The sequence below is a fragment of the Myotis nattereri genome, assembly GCF_964212035.1.
Source record: "Myotis nattereri genome assembly, chromosome: 9".
NCBI lineage: Eukaryota > Metazoa > Chordata > Mammalia > Chiroptera > Vespertilionidae > Myotis > Myotis nattereri.
Genome location: NC_138084.1, coordinates 46,417,705 through 46,442,749, shown reverse-complemented (window position 1 = coordinate 46,442,749; position 25,045 = coordinate 46,417,705). Strand labels below are relative to the sequence as shown.

Sequence of the window (25,045 nt, the reverse complement as noted above, 5' to 3'; positions counted from 1 at the left end):
GGCACATGCCCAGGTTGTGGGATTGATCCCCAGTAGGGGGCATGCAGGAGGCAACCAATGGATGATTCTCTCTCATTATTGATGTTTCTATCTCTCTCTCCCTCACCCTTCCTCTCTGAAATAAATTTATATCTATATGTATATGTAGATATACTTCTCTTCCTAGTAAATGTCATTATTATATTTACAAAAGATGTAGTTATTATGTTGACAAGAAGATTAGATCAAGTCTTCTGCCTTTTTTCTTCTAGGAGCAAACTCACCAGTCAGAGAGAAGTGAATGACTACTTATGCCTCATCTGTCAGTTACTGAGAAAGGAGTGTTAATGTATCCAACTATGATTTTTGATTTGTGTATCTCTCTCTTAAGCTCTGTTGTTCTTATGTTTTAAAACCCTTTTATTAGGGTGCATATGCATTTAGAATTGTTAGGTCTTCTTGGTGAATTGATTCTTTCATTATGAAATGTCCATTATGTCTGCTAATAATTCTTACTTAAAGATTACTTTTTCTTTTATTAACGTTACCACACTAGATTTCTTATAATTAGTGTTTGTATTATACTTATTTTTAACTGTCATTTATCTTTCAATTGCTTTGCATCTTTAAAGTCCATTCATCTCTTGTAAAAAGAATGTTATTCGTTCTTGCTTTTTTATTTAGTCAGTCAGTCTCTGCCTTTTACTGGGAATGTTTGGTCCATTATTAATCCTATCATAGCCTCTAAATGTTCAAGTGAAAGGAAGAATCATATGTCTCTCACTTTAAATCAAAAGCTAGAAATGATTAAGCTTAGTCAGGAAGACATGTTGAAAGCCAAGATAGGCCTCTTGTGCCAAACAGCTAAGTTTAAATGCAGAAGAAAAGTTCTTGAAGGAAAAATGAACACACAAAGGATAAGAAAGCAAAACACCCTTATTATTGATATGGAGAAATTTTTAGTGTTCTGGAGAGAAGATCAGTTCAGCCACAACAGTTCTTTAAACCATGCCTAATCCAGAACAAGGACGATGTTTAGTCCTTTGAAGGCTGAAAAAGGTGAGAAGACAGCAGAAGAAAAGTTGGAAGCTAGCAGAGGTTGGTTCATAAGATTTAAGGAAAGAAACCATCTCCATAACATAGAAGTGCAAAGTGAAGCAGCAAGTGTTGATGTAGAAGCTATACCAAGTTATCCAGAAGATCTAGCTGAGATAATAAAGGTGATTACACTAAACAAAAGATTTGTAGATTTTTAGTGTAGATGAAACAGCTTTATATTGGAATAAAATGCCATCCAGGATTTTTAAAGCTAGGAAGGAGAACTCAATGCCTGTTCTCAAAGCTTCAGAGGACAGGCTGACCCTCTTGTTAGGAACTAATGCCATGGTGACTTTAAGTTGAAGCCAATACTCATTTACCATTCTGAAAATCCTATGGTCCTTAAGAATTGTGCTAAATATACTCTGCATGTGCCCTATAAATGAAACAACAAAGCTGGATAACAGCACATCTGTTTACAATATGGTTTACTGAATATTTTAAGCCTACTATTAAGATCTGCTCAGCACAAAAGATCCCTTTCAAAATATTACTGCTCATTGACAATGCATCTGGTCACCCAAGAGCTCTGATGGAGATGTACAATGAGATTAATGTTGTTTTCATGCTGCTAACACAACATCCATTCTTTAGTCCATGTATCAAGGAGTAATTTTGACCTTTAAGTCTTATTGGAAGAAATAAATTTCATGAGGCTCTAGCTATCATAACTAGTGATTCCTCTTATGGATTTGGGCAAAGTAAATTGAAAACCTTCTGTAAAGGAGCTACTATTCTAGATTCAGAACTTCTGTGATTCATAGGACAAGGTCAAAATATCAACATTAACAGGAGACTGGAATGTTGATTCTAATTCTCATAGATGACTTGGAGAGGTTCAAGACTTCAGTGGAAGAAGTAACTGCAGATGTGGTAGAAATAGAAAGAAAATTATAATTAGAAGTGGAGCCTGAATATGTGACTAAATTGCTGTAATCTCAGAAAACTTTAACAGATGAGGAGTTATTTCTTACAGATGACCAAAGTGGTTTCTAGAGATGAAATCTATTCCTGCTGAATATGCTGTGAATATTGTTGAAATGACAAGCAAAGATATATAAAATTACATAAACTTGGGAGCATTATCTCAATGCCTTGAGATTTTGTTTCCTGGCAGTTGTTGACAGTTTGGCTCAAATAAATAAATAAACAAAAAAATTATATAAACTTAGTTAATAAAGTGGTAGCAGAGTTTGAGAGGATTGACTGCAATTTTAAAAGAACTTTCACTGTGGGTAAAATGCTATCAAATAGTATTGCGTGCTACAGAGAAATCATTTGTGAAAGAAAGAGTCAATTGTGGGGCTAACTTCATTGTTGTCTTATTTTAAGAAATTGCCAGCCACCCCAGCCTTCAGGAAACACCACCCTGATCAATCAGCAGCCATCAACATCAAAGCAAGACCATCCACCAGTGAAAGATTACAACCTGGTGAAAGCTTAGATGATGTTCAGAGTTTTTTAAGCAGTAAAAATTATTTATTTATTTATTTATTTATTTATCTTTAAATATATTTTTTATTGATTTCAGACAGGAAGGGAGAGGGAGAGAAAGAGAGAGAAGCATCATTGATGAGAAAGAATCATTGATAGGCTGCCTCCTGCATGCCCCCTATTGAGGATCTAGCAACCTGGGCATGTGCCCTTGACTGGAATCAAACTCAGGACCCTTCAGTCTGCAGGCTGACACTCTATCCACTGAGCCAAACCAGCTAGGACTAAGCAGTAAAGTATTTTTTAATTAAGGTGTGTATATTATTATTTTAGGCATAATGCTTGTTGCACTCTTAATAAACTACAGTATGATGTAAACATAACTTTTATGTGCACTTGGAAACCAAAAATTCGTGTAACTTGCTTTGTTGAGATCTTCACTTAATTGTGGCGGTTTGGATGTGAACCTACAGTATCTCCAAGATATGCCTGTATACCCAGAAGTAGACTTGCTGGATCATATAGTGATTCTAATTGTTTGAGAAACTGACATGTTGTTTCCCACAACTGCTGTACCAACAATGCACAAGGGTTCCAATTTTTCCACATCCTTCACATTCTTGTTGGTTTGTTTTTTTTTGACGTAGCAATCCTAATGGGTTATTACTAGTCCTTCTTTAAATGTTAGGTGGAATTCACCAGTGAAGTCATCAGTTCTAAGACTTCTATTTTGGGGAAGACTTTGGTTAATGATTCAGTCTCTTTACTTATAGGTTTTCACGTTTTCCAGTTATTCAGGATTCAGTCTTGGTAGATTTTGTGTTTCTAGGATTTTGTCCATTTCATCTAGGTTATCCAATTTGTTGGGAACAATTGTTCATAGATCTCTTGTGTAACCCTTTTTAGCAAATGATACAAAGCAATAACTATCTATTGTATTTTTCATTTCACCTTGCAGGACTCCCTTGATCTTTTCTTGTAGGGCAGACCTAGTGTCCATGAACTAGGATCTAGTGTTCTCAGCTTTAGTCTATCTAGGAATTTATCAAGTTTCCCCTCAGTTTTGAAGAACAGTTTTACTGGATATAGGATTCTTGGTTGACAGGTGTTTTTTTAAAACACTGAATATGTGGGTACACTGCCTTCTGGCCTTTAAAGTTTATGATCGGATATTTATTGTGGACCCCTTGTATGTGACAGGTCACTTCTCTATTAGTGCTTTTAAAATTTTCTCTTTGTCTTTGTCTTTTGAAAATTTGTTTAAAATGTGTCTCCATGTGGGTCTCTTTGAATTCAACTTAGTTGGAATTCATTGAACTTCTTCAATGTTTATATTCATGTCTTTCATCAAACTTGGGAAGTTTTCAATCATTATTTCTTCAGATATTTTCTCTGCTCCTTTCTCTCTTCTCCTTCAGATTGTAACTATTCATGTATTGATTCATTTAATGGTGTACAACAGATCTTGCAGACTCTGCTAACTTTTCTTTAATCTTTTTTTTCAGTCTCATTAACTTCTATTGTCCTGTCATAAAATACAGTGATTCTTTATTCTGACTGCTCATATTTGCCTTTGAATGCTAATAGTCAGGTTTTTATTTCAATTACTGTATTTTCAGCTCCAGAATTTGTTTTTGGTTTCTTTTTAGGTTTTTTTGTCCTTTTATTAATATTTTCATTTTGTTTATCTTTTTTTTTTTTTTTTTTTACTTTATCCACGTCTTCTTTAGTTCTTTAATTATCTTTAAGATGGTTGTTTTAAAGTCATTGTCTAATATATCTGCCATCACATCTTTTTAGGGACCGTTTCTACTGATTTTTTTTCCCCTTGAGTAGACCCTACTCCCTGTTTTATTTTCTTTTTATTTAATATATTTTTATTGATTTCAGAGAGGAAGGGAGAGGGAGAGAGGTAGAAACATCAATGATGAGAGAGAATCATTGAGTGGCTGTCTCCTGCACACCCCACACTGGGGATGGAGCTCACAACCCAGGCATGTGCCCTGACCAGGAATCGAACCGGCACCTTCTGGTTCATAGGTCGATGCTCAACCACTGAGCCACACCATCTGGGCTGGACCACACTTTCTTGTTTCTTTGTATGTTTGTGATTTTCTTTTGAAATAGGACATTTGAATCTAATAATCTGGTAACTCCAGATTTTCCCCCTTCCTCAGGTTCTCCCCCTTCCTCAGGGTTTGCTGTTTTTTGTTATGAATACATTTGTTTGTTGATCGGTTGTCTGTGCCAAGGATCAGCCTGAGGTATAAACTTAAAGTCTTCTCAGGTATCTTCTATGCCTTTCTCTGGATATACACAGTCACTTTCTAATTTTCCCTATATATGCAGTTGCTTTTGAATGCCCTAGTATTTAATATCTGGGTTCCAAAACCAGAAAAAGAGAAAAATGAAAGGTGGGGAAGAAAGATCACTGGTCCTGTAAATCCCCTGAAAATCACCTCAGCTGGAAGGGGAAGGGTTTGCAACAGTGGAGGGAGGTGCAACGACTAGGGCTTCTCTCCTCTTTGTCACACCTCTCTCATCAGAAGCATCAATCAGTGATCATACCACAGACCTGCCCACCTTGGCTGCTGCGGGAACTTGTGCATAGTTGTCTGCCATGAGGCTAGGGCCGTGATTGGCAAACTGTGACTCGTGAGCCACGTGCGGCTCTTTGGCCCCTTGAGTGTGGCTCTTCCACAAAATACCAACTTCTGCGCATGGGCCACGAAGTTTCAATCACACTGTACGTGCGCGCCTGCATGTGGTATTTTGTGGAAGAGCCACACTCAAGGGGCCAAAGAGCCGCATGTGGCTCACGAGCTGCAGTTTGCCCACCACTGGGCTAGGATATGGGGGATGGGTAACTGCCAATGTGCTAAGTGATTAAATTAAACAAAGTTAATGATAACTTACCATCCAACTCTTCCTCTGGAAGGTGCACGCCTTCAATAGCCTACACGTTCCAGATTCTGCCAACACAGCTGTTGTTAGGTGGGGAGACAGATTCCTGGTGCTTCCTTCTCTGCCATCTTCTCAGAATCCCTTCCTGTGTACACAAGTTTTTATTTCTATGGAATATAATTTCAGGGATATGGTAATTCTTTAGTTTTAAAAGAAACTCAAACTTTTTCAAAGGGGCTATCATTTTACATTTCTATCAGCAATATCTGATGCTCCTGAGTCTCTGCATCCTTGCTAATATTTGGCATTACCACTACTTTTTATTGTAGCCTCTCTGATAGATGTGTAGTGATGTTTGTACTCATCGTGGTTTAATTTTTATTCTCTGATGGTTAATGAACATCTTACCATGTGCCCATTTGCAACTGGTATATTCTCTTCTGTCTCTTCATATCTTCTCTAATTGATTGCTTGATTTTTGTTTTGTTTTTACCTTTGAGAGTTCTTTTATATATTATAGATACTAGTCCTTTGTTGGCTATGTGGTTTGCAAATATTTTGCCCAAGTCTATGGCTATTCTGAGATCCTCTCAACAGGATTTTCAACTGAGCAAAACATTTTTAATTTTGATGAGGTACAATATCATTTTTCCCTTTTATGGATCATGTTTTAAGTGTCAAGTCTAAGAACTGTTTGTCTAGCCCTTAGATATCAAATATTTTCTCCTATTATTTTTCCTGAAAGTTTTATAGCTACACTAATAAAAGAGAAAGATGCAAATTAACCATCACTCTGCCACTCACTGCACCCACAGCCACCAGCCAATCAGGAGCAACTATGCAAATTAACCCAACTAAGATGGTGGTGGCCATGGAGCTGGAGCAAGCAGAAGGCTTGGGTTGCCCCCAGCGATGGAGGAAGCCAAGCTTCCCACCTGCCCTGGCCGGCCCGCCCTGGCTGGCCCTTGGCTCCACTCAAGGCTACAAAGTTTCAATTATACAAGATAAATAAATCCCAGATACCGGCTTCCAGCCTGCCCTGGCCTCCGTTCAAGGAGGTGCTGAAAAAAAGGAGAGGCTGGGAGCTTTGGTCGCCGGGGGCGTGGCCAGCCCGAAAACGGCCCTCAGCCCCTCACCCAGGCTGGCCAGGCACCCCAGTGGGGGACCCCCACCCTGAAGGGGATATGGCCAGCCTGAAAATGGTCCTCAGCCCCTCACCCAGGCTGGCCAGGCACCCCAGTGGGACCCCCACCCTGATCCGGGACACCCTTCAGGGCAAACCAGCCAGCCCCCACCTGTGCACCAGGCCTCTATCCTATATAATAAAAGGGTAATATGCAAATTGACCCTAATAGCAGAACGACTGGGAATGACTGGCCACTATGACATACACTGACCACCAGGGGGCAGACACTCAATGTAGGAGCTGCCCCCTGGTGGTCAGTGCGCTCCCACATAGGGGAGCTCTGCTCAGCCACAAGCCAGGCTGATGGCTGCCAGCACAGTGGTGGTGGCGGGAGCCCCTCCTGCTTCCTCAGCCATGCTAAGGATGTCTGACTACAGCTTAAGCCTGCTCCCCACTGGCAAGTGGACATCCCCCGAGGGCTGCCGGGCTACCAGAGGGATGTTTGACTGCCAGCTTAGGCCCAATCCCCCGGGGAGCGGGCCTAAGCCAGCAGGTGGACATCCCCCAAGGAGTCCCAGACTGCGAGAGGGCACAGGCTGGGCTGAGGGACTCCCCTAAGTGCACAAATTTTTATGCACCAGGCCTCTAGTTTTTGTATATTTAAATCTGTGATCCATTTTGAGTTTATTTTTATATAAATTGTATGGTTAGGTCAAAGATCTTCTTTTTTTCTGCCTATGCTTGTCCAATTGCTCTAGCACCATTTAAAAAAACCGTCATTATTTCATTGGATTACTTTTTCACCTTTATCAAAAATCATTTGGGCATATTTGTGTGGGTCTATTTCTGGGTATTAAATTATGTTCCACTCAACTATGTGTTTATCCCTTCTCTAATACCATACTGTCTTGATTACTATAGCTGTATAGTAACCTTTAATATTGGGTAGAGTGATTCTCTTTCAATTTATTATCTTCTTTTTCAAGATTGTTTTAGCTACTTGGAGATTGTGCCTTCATATATAAATTTCAGAACCAGCTAGCCAAATTGTACAAAAAACCTTGTTGGGATTTTGATGGGAATTGCATTAAGCTGGTGGATCAATTTGAGGAGAATTGACATCTTTATGATGTTGAGTCTTTCAATCCATGAATACATATGTCTCTCCATTTATTTAAATACTAGAGGCCTGGTGCACAAAACTTGTGCACGGGGGGCGGGGGAGGGGCCCTCAGCCCAGCCTGCGCCCTCTCGCAGTCTGGGACCCTTCGGGGGATGTCCACCTGCCGGGTTAGGCCCGCTCCCCAGGGGATCAGACCTAAGCTGGCAGTCAGACATCCCCCTGGCAGCCCGGGAGCTCTCAGAGGATGTCCGACTGACTGACGGCTTAGGCCAGTCGGACATCCTTAGCACTGCTGAGGAGGCAGGAGAGGCTCCTGCCACCGCCGCTGTGTTCGCAGCCATCAGCCCAGCTTGTGGCTGAGCGGAACTCCCCCTGTGGGAGCACACTGACCACCAGGGGGCAGCTCCTGCGTTGAGCATCTGCCCCCTGGTGGTCAGTGCACGTCATAGCGACTGGTCGTTACAGGTAGTTCTGCCATTAGGGTCTATTTGCATATTACCTTTTTATTATATAGGATGCTTTGATTACTTTCATCAATATTTTGTAATTTTCAGCCTACAGATCCAGTACTTACTTTGTTAAGATAGCTAATTATTTAATTTTCTTTGGAGTGATTGTTAATGGTACTGTGTTTTTAATTTTAGTTTCTATCTGTTCATTATTACCAAATGAAAATGTGATTGGTTTTTGTGTGTCAGTTTCAAAAGAAATGAAAAGGTAGCTTTTAACTACTATTTTCTTCTATTTTTTACTTATCGTTAGGTGATATGTAGAATTGTCTTAGACACATATTGGGTAATAATGGAAAACATTCCTGCAAAGGTGGTGGTATTGTTTTTATTTTACAGAACTTGCCCAGCTGATATATATGACAGAGGTGAGATTCAGACCCAGGCTGTATGGAGTTGTTTTCAATATGCTATACATGGTGTATTTTCTGAGAAGTTTAATCCCTGAAAATGACTACCTGATTAGAATCACTAGATATTCCTCTAGTTATTTTCTTCCTGTTTCTGGAGACTGTACACAAGTATCTACTGGCATTTAGTGTACTGGGTAAAATTGGGTTTCATTCCCTCTACTCAATGTTTATAAAAAATCTTTATATTCAAAATGTAAATATTAACCAAATTGGAATTCATTTATTCATTCCTTCAACTACTATTTATGAAGGCAAGTCTTATGCTAGCCAGGTCCTGGATATACAAAGATAAATAGATACTGTCTCTGCCTTTAATTTGCTTACACTCAAATAAAGAAGACCCATAAGAGAGCAAGTAGAATAAAGGGTGGTACCCAGTAGTGTGCTGGAACTGACTAATATCAGCTTTTGGGAGCCTATTATTAAATATTCAGAAACTATGTAAACCTGTTTTTACCAGTGGTAGTTTGAAATTGGCTATGGTTGGAGTATTTACATCATAGAAATTAGCAAATACTACAAATAGGACTTTTTTCTTTCTTTGCTTTCCCTTAGGCCAGTGGTCGGCAAACTTATTAGTCAACAGAGCCAAATATCAACAGTACGATTGAAATTCCTTTTGAGAGCCAAATTTTTTAAACTTAAATTATATAGGTAGGTACATTGTTATTAACTTAATTAGGGTACTCCTAAACTGGCCTTTGCTAAAAACGTCCTCAATCTGATTGAGGTACGTTCGCTGAGGTCGACCCCTTCCAACTCTCCCATCTTCAACTTGTGCATGAATCACGCACCTCCCCTGCGCTGCATATCCCGTCGCCCCACCCACCGACCGACACCCCCCCACTTCTTCTAACGCCACTTCTTCAAAATAGACTCGCCCAGGCCGAAAACCGACTTTTGCACATGGGCCATGAAGTTTCAATCGCACTGTACATGCGTGCCCGCTCATGGTATTTTGTGGAAGAGCCACATTCAAGGGGCCAAAGAGCCACATGTGGCTCGCGAGCCATGGTTTGCCGACCACTGCCTTAGGCCATCCATTTACTAACATGCCACTGTTGGTGCAGTAGTAGAGGTATCAAATCCATTCCCTTAATCTCATTCCTACAGGAACCCATTCTGCATGTCATATCATTAGTTGTTTCAGAACCAGCTGCTTCTGGTGATTTAAGCAGCAGCCTTTCACAAATCTGGTAGCTTTTCCCTTTTTAGATGATGAGGGGAAGATTAAATCTAAACCTCCTATGGATTCTGTTTTTGTTCCAGTGATTATAAAGCAGCTAACTTCATTATCAACTTATATATCGTCAATGAGCCTTGGGTCTTCTCACTGGCCTGGTGCTCCAAGATTAACTCGGTGACCACAGACAACATTGTGCTCCTGAGGCAGATAAATTACCCGTACTACTCCATGGTGAGCTGACTTCCAGATTGTTCTTCAAAGGCTGGTATAATAGGATTTTACATCCCCTACCCCACCTGTATATGGCCCACTGTGTAGTTGCCTGGGGAGCGACTTAAGAGCAGAGACATCTATGATTGTGGAGGTGTGGCTTTCTCCCTTCTATCACACAGATCCTACTGTGAACTTGGAAATGTTCTATTAGCCAAAGAAAATCACATGGTCAAGTCCAGATTCAAGGTGGATGAGGGCAGAAACAGACTTCACCTTTTGTTGGGGAGGAATAGCAAAGTCACATTGTATACTTTTATTTTCACTCAGATTTTACAGATTTAAGTAACATTTTATACTGCACAATTAAAACAATAAATACAACTGTTCTAAGCCATTTGAGGCACAAGACAACTTATTTTTGGTTTTGCTTGGTGATGCTCATGGGGTGGGCATCCATCAGTCTGGTTCCCCGAGGGCGTAAGAGCCCTAGTTTAGTGGAAGTTCGTTAAGAGCTCCCGCTACACCTTTCTAGTAGGTGAACATTAGATGTGAAAATACCCTTAAAGTGCTTAGAACACTTCCTTAGCTCCTGTAGGTGTTCATTAATTGTTAGTTCTTATTATCATGATCATTAGTGTTTTTATTAATATCACTAGAGGCCCTGTGCATGAAATTCATGCATGGGGGCAGGGGTGTATATGTGTGTGTCCCTCAGCCCAGCCTGCACCCTCTCCAATCTGGGACCCCTCGAGGGATTTCTGACTGCCCATTTAGGCAGTCGGACATCCCTCTCACAATCCAGGACTGCTGGCTCCCAACTGCTCGCCTGCCTGCCTGCCTGCCTGATTGCCCCTAACTGCTTCTGCCTGCCAGCCTGATCACCACCTAACCACTCCCCTGCTAGCCCTATTGCCCCTAACTGCCCTCCCCTGCCGGCCTGTTCACCCTAACTGCCCTCCCCTGCTGGCCTGGTCGCTCCCAACTGCCCTTGCCTGCTGGCCCAGTCACCCCTAACTTCCCTCCCCTGTGGGCCTGATTACCCACAACTGTCCTCCTCTGCTGGCCTTCTTGTGGTGGCCATCTTTGACCACATGGGGGTGGCCATCTTGTGTGTTGGAGTGACGGTCAATTTGCGTATTACCTCTTTATTATATAGGATTATTCAATCCAAAGAAAGACCTTGGGATAGGGTGAGGAATGGCCTAAGAAAGAATAAAAAAATGCCAGCCCTAGCAGCATGAAGTAAAATTGGAGGGGGAGCAGTGGAGGAAGAAAGGGAGGATCAAACCAGGACATTAGGAAACTCACACAAGAGGAGCTGGAGCTCTGGGATGTGGTGATTCAGGCAAGGAGTGTGGAGCAGGGGACATGTTAGGTAAGGGAGAATTATAATTTCAACCTACTTACTTGAAGCATCATGATATAGAACTGCTGGCTCACAGACGAGGTGCTTCAGTATCACCTGGGAAGTTGTTAAAAATACAGGAGTTCTGATTCCTGAGGTCTGTAGAGAGACCCAGGAACCTGTACTATTGAAAGCTGCGCAGGTGGATTTGGATGCACAGCCAGGCTTGGGAAGCCGAGCCATGGAAACACAGAGAGCTGGGACTGCAGAACTTGGGCTGTGGTCCTGGGTCCAGAGCAGACTTGCCATGTGATTTCTCTAGGACTCTCTCAGGCCTCTGTGTTGAGTGTCCAGGGAAATGAAGAGTGTGCAGTTTCATCCCTCGTAGAGCCCCTCCCCGCTTGGAAGGGTGATTGTTAGGAGAGCAGCAGGTATTCTCTGTGTGAGAGATCACATCAGACAGCTTCCTCTGCCTGGTTTGTTCCCCTCCACTCCCCCAGCTCTGGCAGCAGAGTGAAGGACTTGGCCCATCTGATCTAAAATCCCTTCCAACAGTTCATGAACTGTAGTTTGTTTTCTTCTTTGCAGACACCAAAGTCCTATGTGTTGCTGTGGGTTCTCCTGGATTGTATTTCTGCAGTTTTCATTTTCACCATATTTTATTTTCATTGGTAAGCATATGTTTGTGATTTTAAATGAATTTTTCCCAAAATAAAAGTACAAGTGGTTCCTTTGAGAAGTTGAGAAAAAACAATTAAACACCCTTCCTATAATCCATTCCTCATGGCAAGTTCTCAGGAAGACAGGGTTAGTAATCTGAACCCTTCATTTCTTTTCATGCTGCCTGCAGCTCGTCACACCCCTTCCACCTCCTCTGCACAAGACAATATTCTAAGGATAAGGACTGTCATTGATGCTCAGTGACCACAGATTCAGTGGGGATTTTGGGAGAGGATGGGAGCTGAAGGTTGTCAAGAACAAGTGCCTCCATCTTCCCACCTTCCACAAAACTGGACATAGCAGGACGCTGTGTAAACAGCAAGTTCACAAACCTGGAAGCCTGGGTTTTAGCCCTGGATTTGCCCCTTAGTTGCAGGGTGACCCTGGGAAAATCATTGTCCTTTTCTAGGCCATAATCTTTATCTAAGAAAATGACATGTCAGAATCCGTGCAGGGATAATGCTACATGGTTACAAGTTTCCAGGTGGGAGAGGGAACACCAACTAGAAGAATTTTAGCTCAAGGAGACCATGGTTGTGTAGACCTAATCATGCCCACCATTTCTTCACTTGTGAGTTATCCTTTAAAGGGAAAACTACAAACCCTCTGCTTAAGTGAGAATTTTACTGGATAATGTTTCTTTTCTGGCTACTGCCTTGGATTATTGTTCTTTTTTTACTACTACCTTGGGTTATTGTTATTTTTGGATTATTATATTGTTATCCAAGATTCATGGATAGTCTGCTTCCTTCCAGGTGGAGAGAGAATCTAAGAGAACAAGTCTTCGAACGCACCAGCAGTTACACAGGTAAAGTTGGGGGCCTACCCCACTGCTACCCATTACCCCAGGACATAGGGTCTGCTTTTCATGTCACTGACAAGTGCTGAGGGAGTCGGATATGGAGGGTGGGGACCAGAGAAAAGTGAGAGGTGTAGCTGGGCACAGATTCTGGAGGGCCCTTGACATCAGGCTCATTTTGGACTTCATTCTCTAAGCAGAGACCCCATAGGAAGATGTTGAACATGGTATTTACTTTTTATTTCTTCATATCTTTATTCAGCACACAGTTCTTGAGTTCTCACTTTGTGCCAAGCACCCTGCGAGGGACTGAAGATCATTGAAAAAATGGAGGTTGGCTCTAGAGAGCAGAGGGTTGGCCCACAGAGAACAGTGAAGAAGCAGACAGAAGTATAGCTATTGACACCAGTGGTCCAGACACCCACATCCAGAATAGCTGTGGGCAATGTGGTGGAGGGACGGGGGCGGGGTGGGGGGGACACAGCAGAGATCCTGAAGTGCTGGACTAGAGTCTGGGCTCTGCATATAAGCAGTCAGGAGATGGCAAATGAGTTTCAAATAGGGGAGCAATATGCTCAGTTTCTGTGTAGAGGGGATGGAATAACAGAATACTTTATTATTAAGCAGAAGAATTCAGGTGCTGAGGAAGGGAGATAGGTCCTGTAAGGGAAGGGTAAGCTAGACTGAACTTTCAAAAGGTTATGGCGATAATCACATTGTTATTGGTTTGGGAAGCCAGTTCAATGTCAAAGGAAAAACCAACTAGAAGGCAGAGGACTGTGCAGTACATGATACTGCTTCTTTCACAGTTCCTGGAACCTTTAGTAAAGCAGCACAAAATCATGAATTAATTTAATTTCTTGTGGATGGTGGTGAAGATCCTGAGATGCTATGCACCAGTGGTAGATGATTGAATAACACAATACTTAGAGTCAGGAATGGATCCACAGGGACTCTGAAAGAATATGTTTAGAAATTTGAATAAATTAAATGGAAGTCATTTATACTGTGAAACTGAAGGTTCAAACCAAGATTGTCCAAATCTCTTGAGGGGAGGAGAATTCTCAAGTAACTCTGAGTTACATGGATCTTAAGATCACTCTACTAGCTGTTAAGAAGTCTGGGGGCTGTATTCCAGATACCTTATGATTTTCAGTAGTTGCATGAATAAACTAAGGCTGCCATAATAAAATATTGTAAGCTGGTGACTTAAGCAACAAAAGTTTATTTTCTCACACTTATGGAGACTAGTTCAAGACCAGTGCGTCAGCAGGTTTGGTTTCTTCTGAGCCCCTGTCCTTGGCTTGTGGATAGCCACCTTCTTGCTGTGACCTCACACAGCCTTTCCTCTGTGCGCATACACATCTTCAGTGCCTCTGTTTGTCTCCAAATTTCCTCTTCTTCAGGCAGATTGGATTATTGCCCACCCTAATGGCCTTATTGTAATAAACTCTTTAAAGGCTCTTATCGCCAAGTATAGTTTAGATTTTGAGGCACGGGGGTTAAGGCTTCAACATGTGAATTTGGGGGCACACAATTCAGCCCATTACTAATAGAGCCAAAAAATAAAAAGAACATGGAAATGGTGAGGAAGTCATGGATAGGAGAGGTTTTGAAGGAAAATTTGAAGATATGTATACCTTGAATGAAGGAAGTGGCTATAATGCCTTAGAAAAAGTACTCAGTTAACTTCCAACACCATTCATGTTAAAATGAAAAGGAGAGAAGGTGAATAGAAAATGAGTATTTCAGTTTAAGAGTTTTTAGTTGCCTACTGCATAAACTAATTTTGTCTGATCTAAGCAGAAAGAAAAGGTATCAAAAGGCTGTTTGAGTACTTCCAAGAAAAACCTAGAAGGTTCAAGACCAAGTTTAGAATCCTGGAAGGAACAAGTAAGACTAGATAGAACCCAAAACCTCAGTCTAGGTTGAGGGGAATAGAGCCCCCAATACTAAGCACAGTGTCACATCTTACACCATAGCCACCAACAGGATGGGCATGTATGGTTGTTGCCATCAGAAGATATTCAGCACCTTTCTAGCTTTAGGATATATTTTTTCAGCACTCTAAAGAACTCAGTCCTTTGTTTTCTGTCTTATATAGTTTCTTTTTCTTTTTAAATCCTCCCCTGAGTATATTTTCCCATTGATTTTAGAGAGAATGGAAAAGAGAGGGAGAGACAGAAACATCTATGTGAGAGAAACACATTGATTGGTTGCCTCTTGCATGAGCCCGACTAGGGCCCTGGCTGGGGAGGAGTCTGCAGCAAAGGTACATGCCCTTGACTGGAATTGAACCTGAGACCCTTCAGTCCACAGGCCATCGCTCTATCCACTAAGCTAAACCGGCTAGGGCTCATATAGTTTCTTATGAAAAGTCTTCCAAGAAAAAAATAGGTTTTTCATTTTCTTTTCTTTGTTCCTCTACTTCTAATGTGTCCTTTTTCTCTGCTTTTTAAAACATTTATCTTTATTGTTGAAAGTATTAGAAATGTCCCCTTCTGACTGCTTTTTATGATTGTTTCTTTTGTTACTGGTTTTCAGTAATTTTATTATGGCCAGGAATTTAGGCATGGGTTAGCTGGGTACTCTGTTTAGAGTCTCACCAGGCTAAAATAAAGGAATTGGCCTGACTGAGACTTAAGATTACTCTTTCATTCTCACTGGTTTTTGGCAGAATTTAGTTCCTTAGAATTGTAGGACTGTAACTGTCCCTGTTCTCTTGATCACTGATGACAGGGTTTTTCTCTGAGCTCCTGGAGTTCACCTTCAGGTCCTTGTCATATGGCCCTCTCACAACATAAGCAGCTTATTTTTTCAAAGCTAGCACAATAATACATCTCATAGCAGATGGATTCAGAAAAAGGAGAACAAAGGAAGCAAAATAACAGAAAAGAACAATAGACAATAAGTTGAAACATGGTAGTCATAATGCAACCATTTTATTAATTACATTAAATATAAATGGACCAAATACTCAAAAGTAGAGATTGTCTAATAGAAAAAAAGAAAATCCCAACCATATGTGGTCTACAAAAGAAATACTTAAAAACAAAGTCACAAATAGATTCAAAGTAAAAGGATGGGGAAAACAATATATCATGCAAACAATCTGCATCTATATATATAAGAGCCTAAACAACCTTTACGACCAGTCGACCAAACGACTGATTGCTTTGATGCGCACCGACCATCAGGGGGCAGACGCTCAACGCAGGAGCTGCCCCTGGTGGGCAGTGCGCTCCCACAGCCAACCTCCCGTGGCTGGCCAACTTCCTGTGGTCCCTCCCTGATCAGGGTCCCTCCCCCTGGCCAGCCAACCCTGATCGGGCGATTGGCCCTGATTGTCAGCCAGGCTGAGGGACCCCATCCATGCACAAATTCATGCACTGGGCCTCTAGTAAGAAATAATATCAGAAAAAATAGACTTCAAAACATGGAACATTACTGGAAACAAAGATTTCATAATAATGAAAACGTCAGTATATCAGGAAGCCATTATAAATAAAATGATGTATGCACTTAATATCAGAGCTTCAAACCATATGAAACAAAAAATGAAAGAGAAATCATAGTTGGAGATTTTATAAGTAGTCTCTCAGTACTTGAAATTAATAATCACACAAAAAAATAAAATCAGAAGGGTTATAGAAATCTGAACAACAATTTTAGTCACATTGACATAAAACAAAATTCCCAACAACTGGAAGAATATACAATATTTTCAAATGTACATGGCATATTTACTAAAATAGACCAGATGACAAGCCATAAGACGAGTCTCAATAAATAAATTTCAAAAGATTTGGATCTTTACACAGTGTATTCTGTGACCACAACAAACTTAAAAACAAATATTAATAAAATATCTAGATTAGCCTCTAAATACTGGAAATTAATGTATTTTTAAACATTCCATTGATTTAGGAGTAAATCACAAGGGAACGTAGATATTATATATTTTTAAGTAAAGGATAATGCATATACAACAGCAGGACTTACAGGAAAATTTAAATGTTAGAAGGAAGAAAGGTTTAATACTGATTAAGTGTCTACCTGAAGAATCTATAAAAAGAAGAGTACATTTTTCCTAAGTAAAAGAAAGGAAATACTAAATATAGCAGCAATCGATAAAACAGAAAGATACAAAGGAAATGCAAAACAGTGGAAAGTTAGTCCTTTGAAAAGTTTAATAATATTGATAAACTCTTAGCAAGATGTGGGGGGGGGGGAGAAAGAGGTTGCCAATATAATTAATGATGAATAAAAGAGTATATCCATAGATCCTAGCCATAAAAAGGAAAATTATGAACATTTTTATGTCATTAAATTTGACAACCAAAATGAAGCGAACAATTCCTGAAAATATATTTTACCAGACATGACAGAAAAAGAAATAGAAATTTGTGATAACCCACTATCAAAATCAAATTCATATATCAAAAACTTCACCAGAAAGAAAAGTTTGGGCCCAAAGAGTTTCACTGGTTATTCAAATATTTAAGAAATAATACTAATAGCCTTGGCCGGTGGTGTTCAGTGGTTAGAGTGACAGCCTGCACACGGAAGGGTCACAAGTTTGATTCCCAGTCTAGAGTTTTGTACCTGGGTTGCAGGTTCAATCCCCTGCCCTGGTCAGGGCTCGTGCTGAAAGCAACCAGTCAGTGTCTCTCTTTCACATCAATGTTTGTCTCTCCCCCGCCCCCTCCCTTCCACTCTCTAAAAATCAATAGGGAAAAATATCCTCTGGTGAGGATTAACTAAAAATAAATAAATAAATGACACTAATATTATACCAACTCAAAAAAAAAAAAAAAAGAACACTTCCCAGCTGATTTTTGAGGCCAGAAAAGTTCTCATATAAAACTTCACAAAGATAGTACAGAACAAAATTTACAGATCAATATCATCTACAAACTTAGACATAAAAATCCTTAATGAAATATTAGCAAATTGAATCAATCAATGTAAACAGGATGATACATCATGAGAAAGTAAGGTGTATACCAGTAATGCAAGATAGATATTTCATATAAAAACTAATATAATCCCATATTAAAATAAAAAAAAGCATATTTGACAAAAGTCAACACCCCTTTATAATAAATGTCTGGGCTAACTAGGAATAGGGATTAAACTTCCTCAATCTGATAAAATATATTTACAATAAACCTACTGCCAATATCATTTTTAATGGGGAAGCAATGAATATTTTCCCTGTAAGATCAGAAATAAGGCAAGGATATCTGCTCTCACAACTTCTATTCAGCATTGTGCTGGAGATCATAGCCAGTTTAATAAGATAAATGACAGCTATAAAGGAATAAATAAAACTTCTGATTTGCAGATATGATTATTTAAATTAAAAAACACTAAGGAATCAAACAACAAACAAACCTATTGAAAATAATAAGTGGGTTAAGTAGTCGCTCAGGATATAAGGTCAATATACAGAGAAATTAATTGTAAGCTTTATATTACCAATGAATAATTGGTAAAATTTTAAAAATCTAAATGCCATTTATAACAGCATAAAACCTGAAAACTACGAATGTTTGCTGAGAGAAGACCCAAATAAATGGAGCAATACACCACATTCATGAATTAGAAAACCTAATATCCTAGGTATTTGTTGTCCTAAAATCCAGTTGACCTACAAATTCCACTCAAGAGCAATAAAAAATCCCCTTCCTCCTGACAGAAGATAAAGCTCATGTGTGCAGCTATTTCTTCAAGATTGAAATTACATTCAGGGTAAAAAAATAACCGAGTTCTGGGCTTACCACTTTGGATTCTCACTTTCTTCTAGATTTTGGCTACACAGTTCCTCCCTTATTGTAAATTCTTACATCATTTAAGATATTTTCTTGGTTTTGTATATTATCCAGTTTTTAATTTGTCTTTGGTAAGAGTCAAATCCCCAGCTCCATTGCTTGAAGACCTCTCCACCTTCTATTTTTTCTATTAGCTAGATAAAAATTATTTTTTGAGTACTTACTATGTGACAACACTGTATCTAGTGGCAAACAAGACAAAGTCTCTGACCATAAGAACCTCCTATTCTAATGGAGGAGTGTTCATTATTTCTCTCTCTTTCTTGTGTTCCTTTTTTAAGGCAATGGTTGTGAAGTGCATGAACTTTAAGAGAATGTTAATTTCTGTCTTCTGAGGGCTTCCCTGGGGGGTTGGAACCTCACACAATAGACTCTTCGCTTCCAGCAGCATGCTGAATTGCATGACCATGATAAAGTTTGCACAAAGTCTGGGATAGGGAGAACTAGGGGGAAAGAACCTGAGATGGTAAGTGAGGGACTAACATTTTAAATATAACGAGGATTTCACTACGTGACCAACAGAGATTGGAGAGGTGACATTTGAAAACTCCGTGTGTTTCTCTTTTCTGTCCCACAGATACTGGAAGTATAAGATACAAAGGGAGAAAAAGTGAGAAAGGAGAAGATAACTCTGCAGCCAGGCCATCTCCTTCCCAAGCTGGGAAAAGCCCAGCGCCTCCAGCAGCCCCTCCCCAGGTTTAACCAGGATAAAAGGCATTGAACCATAGTCAGTCCAGGAAGCCACCGAGCCTGCTACAGATGACCTTAGACAACCAGTGCCCACTGAGGAGGCCTTTGAATCCACCCCAGCACTCACCTAGAGGCCAACAGAGGCCACCCTCCGAACTGCAGTGCCAGAGGCAAAGGGCCCAGCAGTTTCCTCCATAGACACCCCTCACCCTAAAACAACCCAAAAAGACTCCCACTGTTGAATACTCCCAAGAATCCTGTTTTATGATGTTTTCCACCACATCCAGCATGTCCTCCTCCTTTGGGCTCTCTTCAAAGAATGAGCCACATCTTGCCCCCTTCTGATTCTTCCTCTCTGTGCCTGAGGGTGGTGATGGTGGGGAGTGGTCAAGAAGGGAGTGCAGAAGAGCATTGGAAGCTCGATGGAGAACGTCTAGTCTAGCCTTTCTATAAAGGCTGCAGCCCCAGGGTGTGGGCAAGAGGAAAAACAACTGCTGTGGTCTTGGAGCTGGAGCGCGTTCTTCCCTGGATGATACGGGTTTTCCTCATCCGAACCCTTCATAGTAGCCCTGCTAATGGAGCGGCGGCGGCGAACTTCAGCATGTAAATAAAGGCAACCTTTCAGGAAGACAGAAGGTGAGTGGAGTATGTATTCTTTGGACCCTTCTGTGATGACTCAGGCTGGCAAAGACTAGGGGATGAGCGCAAAAGGGATGCCATCCTGGGTCAGAAAATGAGAGGTGGCCTGGGCATGTTAGGGGCAAAGATTTTATCCACAGGCGGCTTTGTGATCTAGTGTGAAGTGGGATGCTTCCTACTAGTTTGCTGTTGGCTGAGTCCCCAATGGAAAGAGGGCAACTACAACTTAGAACAAGCAGCTGGAGCCCCTTCTGTGTGGGACCCCAACAGTAGAAGCAGTGAACTGAGTTCCACTAGGTGGCCTTCACCTGTTCACACTTACCTGAGCCTCGGGATCCCCATCTATACGATGACGGTGTAGGGGCAGACCACTGTAGCACCTTCCCCAGGCCCAGGCTTATCCTGGACTGACTGTGGAGGCAGGTAACCACTCAGGGGGGGGGGGGGGGCGGGGGGGTGGCGGCAGACAGTCTAGGACAGCAACATGACCATCCCAGAAGGCTGGGCTATGGTTTGGGGCCTGCGTTTCCACAACCACCCCTCCCTCTCCCACAGGCAGCTGCAGAGAACAGGAATAGTACTCCCTGTGGGTCGGTTGGGCACCTAGACGCTAAACACCTGGGTGTGTGAGGGCAAGCAGGACTTGGCTCTGCTGAAGTATCAGGGGGACCCCGAGGCAGATCACAGACACACCCACTTCAAGGGGATTCTCCCCTGTCACCTCACTAGGCACTCATCCCGGCCACAGCCCCAAATCACACCTTCCCTCTCTGAAGCCCCCAGCTCCAGACCTGCCCAGGTCATGGCCAAACTTGGTTGTTCCATCCTGGTGTCAAAGTAGCATTTTATAGGCACCCACTGGCTGTAGGGATTTAACCCAAAGAGACATTATTCGTGGCGTTCTCAATGATTTCTTGATGAACCAAGGAGATGTTTCTGGCAGGATTCCGGGGCCACTCTGGCTCCACTGGCCCTGGTGAAGGCTCAGAAGCCAGTTCCTCCTTGACCTCCTGCCCACGCACACTTAGGTCCTTACCTCCCAGGCCGAAGCCCAGCATTTCTCTGCTATCTGCCCTTGTCTCAGCCACCCCTACCCCCAGGCCCAGACCAGCTTGGCCCTGTACACAGACCAAGGAGAGAGTTACACAGCCAACAGGACCCTGTCCCCACAGACTCTTTCCCTCCTCCTCCCATTAGAGACACTCCCAGGCCAGAAGGTGAAACACGTGCTTTATGACCTGAGGTGGTCAGGAAAGAGGGGCTCAGCACTCACACTGCAATAGAGAGAGGGGTCCGTCTCCTCCACCCCAGCTGAGGGTCCTGGACTTACAGGAATTCAACCAGTCCAGTCCTTAGGTGTCAGAATACTCTTGATTCGGTTGGTTTGGTCTGGTTGCTCCCAGGATGGAGAATTAGGGTGTCCTCTTGATTCCCGGTCCCAGTGCACACAGAAAGCCAAACGAGGTCGCATGGCCGGGCTGGTCTGGGATGATAGAAGCATGCACGGAGCACAGGCTCTTACAACCGGGAAGGCCACAGCCAGGACCGAATCCTACCCGCGGGCCTTAGGGGTGTTGGAAGGGTGCTCTGCACCCCAGCAAGGCCACCTCACTGGAAGGAGGACCAGAGTCCAAGCTGGTGCTGTCACTGGTGGCTGGCCGACCCAGCTTCCCTGCCCGATGGCAAAGGTCTTCACCCAGCTGCCACCTGAGGCGCAGGCGCAGAGCCAGTGCCGCCTCCACACTGTTCACTTGCCACTCCGGGAGCCCCGCTGTTTGCTCATGGCCGTGAGCATCTGGCTGATATAGGACGTCAGGAGGTCATCCATCTTGTAGCCCTGGAGACAGCGGCAAGATGATAAACAGTGCAAAGAAGGACAGGCCCAGCCCACGCAGACCCAGCTCCCAGAGAAGTGCAGTAGGCAGCACCCTGGACAAGGCAACTCTCATCCACTCTGGATTCGGTCCCCCAGCTGCACAGTGGAGGGGCTGGATTCCTCCAGGATGTCTACGGTTCTAAGCTGTATGACCCCACATGAAGGCCTAGCTTGCGGGTCCCTCACATCCTGGAAGCCTACCTCCAAGAATGACTCTAAAGGCTACAAGTGAAGCTATGCCTTGGAAATTGAGTCCAGGAAGCCTCGTTGCTAACGGTTTTACTGTTGAACTCAGAGCTGAAGGCTCACTCCCCAGGTACTAAAGGCACTCAAACGATAGTTACTGCAGGTGGGGTCTGTTCCTCAGCCCCAGATTAAGCCTCTTCTCCCAGACCTAAAGCTGAGCCTCAAAATGACCTGACCGTGGCCCCAACCTGACTTGATCCTGGCCCCAGGCCAAGCCACGCACTCCCCATGTTTGCTCCAGGGCCTGGAGAGCGGCTGAAGCTTTAGTGCGGCAGGGGCGCCTGCCAGGCCTGGAAAGGAGCTCTCACCAGCGACGTCTCACAGAGCAGCTTGCTCCCGCGCACCAGGTTCCCAATGGTGATGTGGAAGTAGGTGTTGCCGCTGCTCCAGTTGGAGATCTTGGTGAAGGGGTGCGTGGTCAAGATGTCCTGCGGGAACAGAAGGTCTGAGGTTGCACAGCCTGGACTCTCTGGCCTCACTCCCTTCAGCTCCAGCCCACAGACACCACCATAGGAAGGGCATGGGGCCCTGGAAAGACGAGCAGGAGGGTAGAGGCTAGCTCTGCCAGAGTGCTGCTGGGGAGGCAGAGGCCTTCCTGCTCCACATCTGGGTTGGAACCAGCAGGCGGGACACCCAAGGGAGTCAGGAGACTGCAGGGATGTGGGACTGGGAGTGGACATGTCAGAGGCCTAAAGGAACTGAAACTGTGGTCCCGGGTGAGAGAGTCCAGGGAAAGTCTAGGAAAGAGACAAGAAGACGACAGTGGGGAGGGGGGGTGCCGAGGGAGGGGGGGCGGGTAGAAGGGGTCAATGGGGGAAAAGGAGGACATATGTAATACTTTCAACAAGAAAGATTAAAAAGCAAAGACAGGATAGAACCTTGGGGAGCACAGTGTTATGGGATGGATAGAGAGGAAGCCCACAGTAGGGTCTGAGAGGAAAACCAGGCAAACACGGAGCCAAGAGGAAGACGGGGGTCACTGGCGCCCGCAGTGCAGCTGTCTTCCTGTGCACGTGGTAGGTCTGTGCTTCCTGGTCCCCTGGGTGGGACTGCTTGGCCCATAAATGTGAGCATTAGTCACCCCAGCACAGCCTGCCATGCTGCCCACGACAGGCAGAGAGCGTGTAGGAAGGACAGAGTGGATGGTAGCGTCCAATGATGCTGACAGGCAAGTACTAAGGAGTTCCCTGGGTTTAGTAACAAGGCGTTAGTAACCAGCAGAGCCGTTTGGATGGAGCTGATGAGGGTCAGGAAGTAGACGGAACAAGCACAGCCTCTCAAGATGTGTGGCCACGAGGGCAGGTGACGTGAGGGTGGAGGCTGGCAGGGGCTTTATTAGGGGTGCAGACAGAGCAGCCTGCCCCTGCCTGCTCTGCCCTGTCTCTGCTCACCTTGGTCCTGGGATCAATGAGGCTGACCCCATACTTGTTGATGGCAATCAAGAGGATCTCCGGGAAGTTTGGCTCCGTAGTTTGCTAGTAAAGGAAGTAAAAAATCATCAGGTGGGGACCCAGAGCAGGAAAAGCTGTGTGCATCTGGGGCAGAATAGACGCTCCAGCTGGGATTAAGTTGACCTCTCCTGCCAACGCGGTGCCAGGGGGGCAGGGTGCTGGCAGCCCTGCCATGCCACCTTGACAAGAGCACCCACAGATTATCCTCTGAGAGTCTGGCCTGTTTACACATCTGCTTCCCTCCAGGCTGAGGTCTTGTCCCTCTGTGTCCAGTACCGAGCCCAGGGCTCAGCACTTAGCGAGACACCCGGCTGAGACAGGTCCTGAGCTCTCCTCTCCAGGCCAGGGCAGGCGCAGAGGCCGCCGCTGCTCCCCACGGTCCTGGGGAGGAGTCCCTGTCTTCTCGGGCCCCTCCCCCCCACCTCCCTCCTCTCTGAGAAGCCGCCCACAGCGTACCTTCACCTCGAAGAAGGCTGAGCCAAAGGTGGGCCACTTGAAGATGACCTTCAGGAAGGCCAGCTTGGCCTCCTCCTTGGACTTCCCCGCGTGCTTGTTGAAGTAGGCGACGATGGACTGCAGGGGGAGGCTGGGTCAGTCCTCTCCCCTGCCCCTCCCCCATCTGCTCTGTCAGCAGTTGTCATGGGCCTTGGAGGGTCAGGCAAAGGATGGGGTCCTGGAGCCATGAGGAGCTGCCTCCTTATCCCAGTTAGTGGATTGCTGCCCTCCCTCCCCTCCCCCAAGCAAGCAGGCCAAAGAGTAGCAATCAAGTAAAGCCAGGACACCACAGACATCATGGTAACCACGGTAACCAGGACGGAACATTATTGCAAAGTGGCCTTTGCCTGAAAGACTGGAGACTAAAGCAAGTGGAGAGGGAATGGGAGGATGACCCTATGACACGCAGGGCCACAGGAGACGCTTCCCTGGGCTGTTGGCTGCTCCTTGGCCCCTGGGGTGCCCGGAAACCCATTGTGGGGGACCTTATTCCCACCGCCACCCCCATGCTCACCCGCTTCCAGTCGTCAGGTGAGACCTGCCGGATGAGGTCCTGGGGCACCAGCTCCCGCAGCAGCTTTGGGATACTGGGGAAGTAGGACTTGTCTTCTTCGAACTTGACCCTGTAGATCAGCGCCCCCAGCTGCAGCACCTCTTCCCGCGTGCACTTGTGGTAGCCTCGGAGATACTTGGGCAACTCCTGCCAGAAATAGAACAGGTCACAGGGAGGCAGGGACTTCTTCCCTACCACCCTGAGGCTGGGTCCACCTGCTTCTCCAGCCTCCTTAAGGGGAAATGGTACAGGGCAGGACAACAGCAATTGTGCCCGCACAGGTTCAGCACGTTGCAGTTCAAAACAGAGCTGCGTGGGAATAGTATGTCATTTCCCCTCATCAACAGTCCAGCGGGGTGAGCAGTCCCATTTCAAAAATGCAGAAACTCAAGAGTGACCAGCTGGTGAACCT

The 25,045-nt window shown here is 44.0% G+C and overlaps 2 protein-coding genes across 5 annotated transcripts in view; one reads left to right on the top strand and one right to left on the bottom strand.

Moving 5' to 3' along the window:
- GDPD4 (glycerophosphodiester phosphodiesterase domain containing 4) overlaps window positions 1-20,006 on the top strand; it is a gene marked incomplete at its 5' end in the record, with an annotated part of 63,042 nt that extends 43,036 nt beyond the window's left edge. Inside the window, 4 exons of the mRNA XM_081100312.1 lie at window positions 9,856-10,003; window positions 11,919-12,001; window positions 12,806-12,858; window positions 19,261-20,006. Of these exons, the coding sequence (XP_080956438.1) occupies window positions 9,856-10,003; window positions 11,919-12,001; window positions 12,806-12,858; window positions 19,261-19,385 (409 nt within the window). The 3' untranslated portion in view covers window positions 19,386-20,006. The remainder of the gene's footprint in view (window positions 1-9,855; window positions 10,004-11,918; window positions 12,002-12,805; window positions 12,859-19,260) is intronic.
- Window positions 20,007-21,223: 1,217 nt separating this feature from the next.
- MYO7A (myosin VIIA) overlaps window positions 21,224-25,045 on the bottom strand; it is a gene marked incomplete at its 5' end in the record, with an annotated part of 65,390 nt that continues 61,568 nt past the window's right edge. For 3 of the 4 annotated variants that reach the window (XM_081099918.1, XM_081099919.1, XM_081099917.1), the window contains 5 exons: window positions 21,224-21,849; window positions 22,443-22,562; window positions 23,526-23,609; window positions 24,042-24,158; window positions 24,595-24,780. In XM_081099918.1, coding sequence (XP_080956044.1) covers window positions 21,760-21,849; window positions 22,443-22,562; window positions 23,526-23,609; window positions 24,042-24,158; window positions 24,595-24,780 — 597 coding nt within the window. In that variant the 3' untranslated portion in view covers window positions 21,224-21,759. The remainder of the gene's footprint in view (window positions 21,850-22,442; window positions 22,563-23,525; window positions 23,610-24,041; window positions 24,159-24,594; window positions 24,781-25,045) is intronic. The other variant, XM_081099920.1, reaches the window with a different exon arrangement.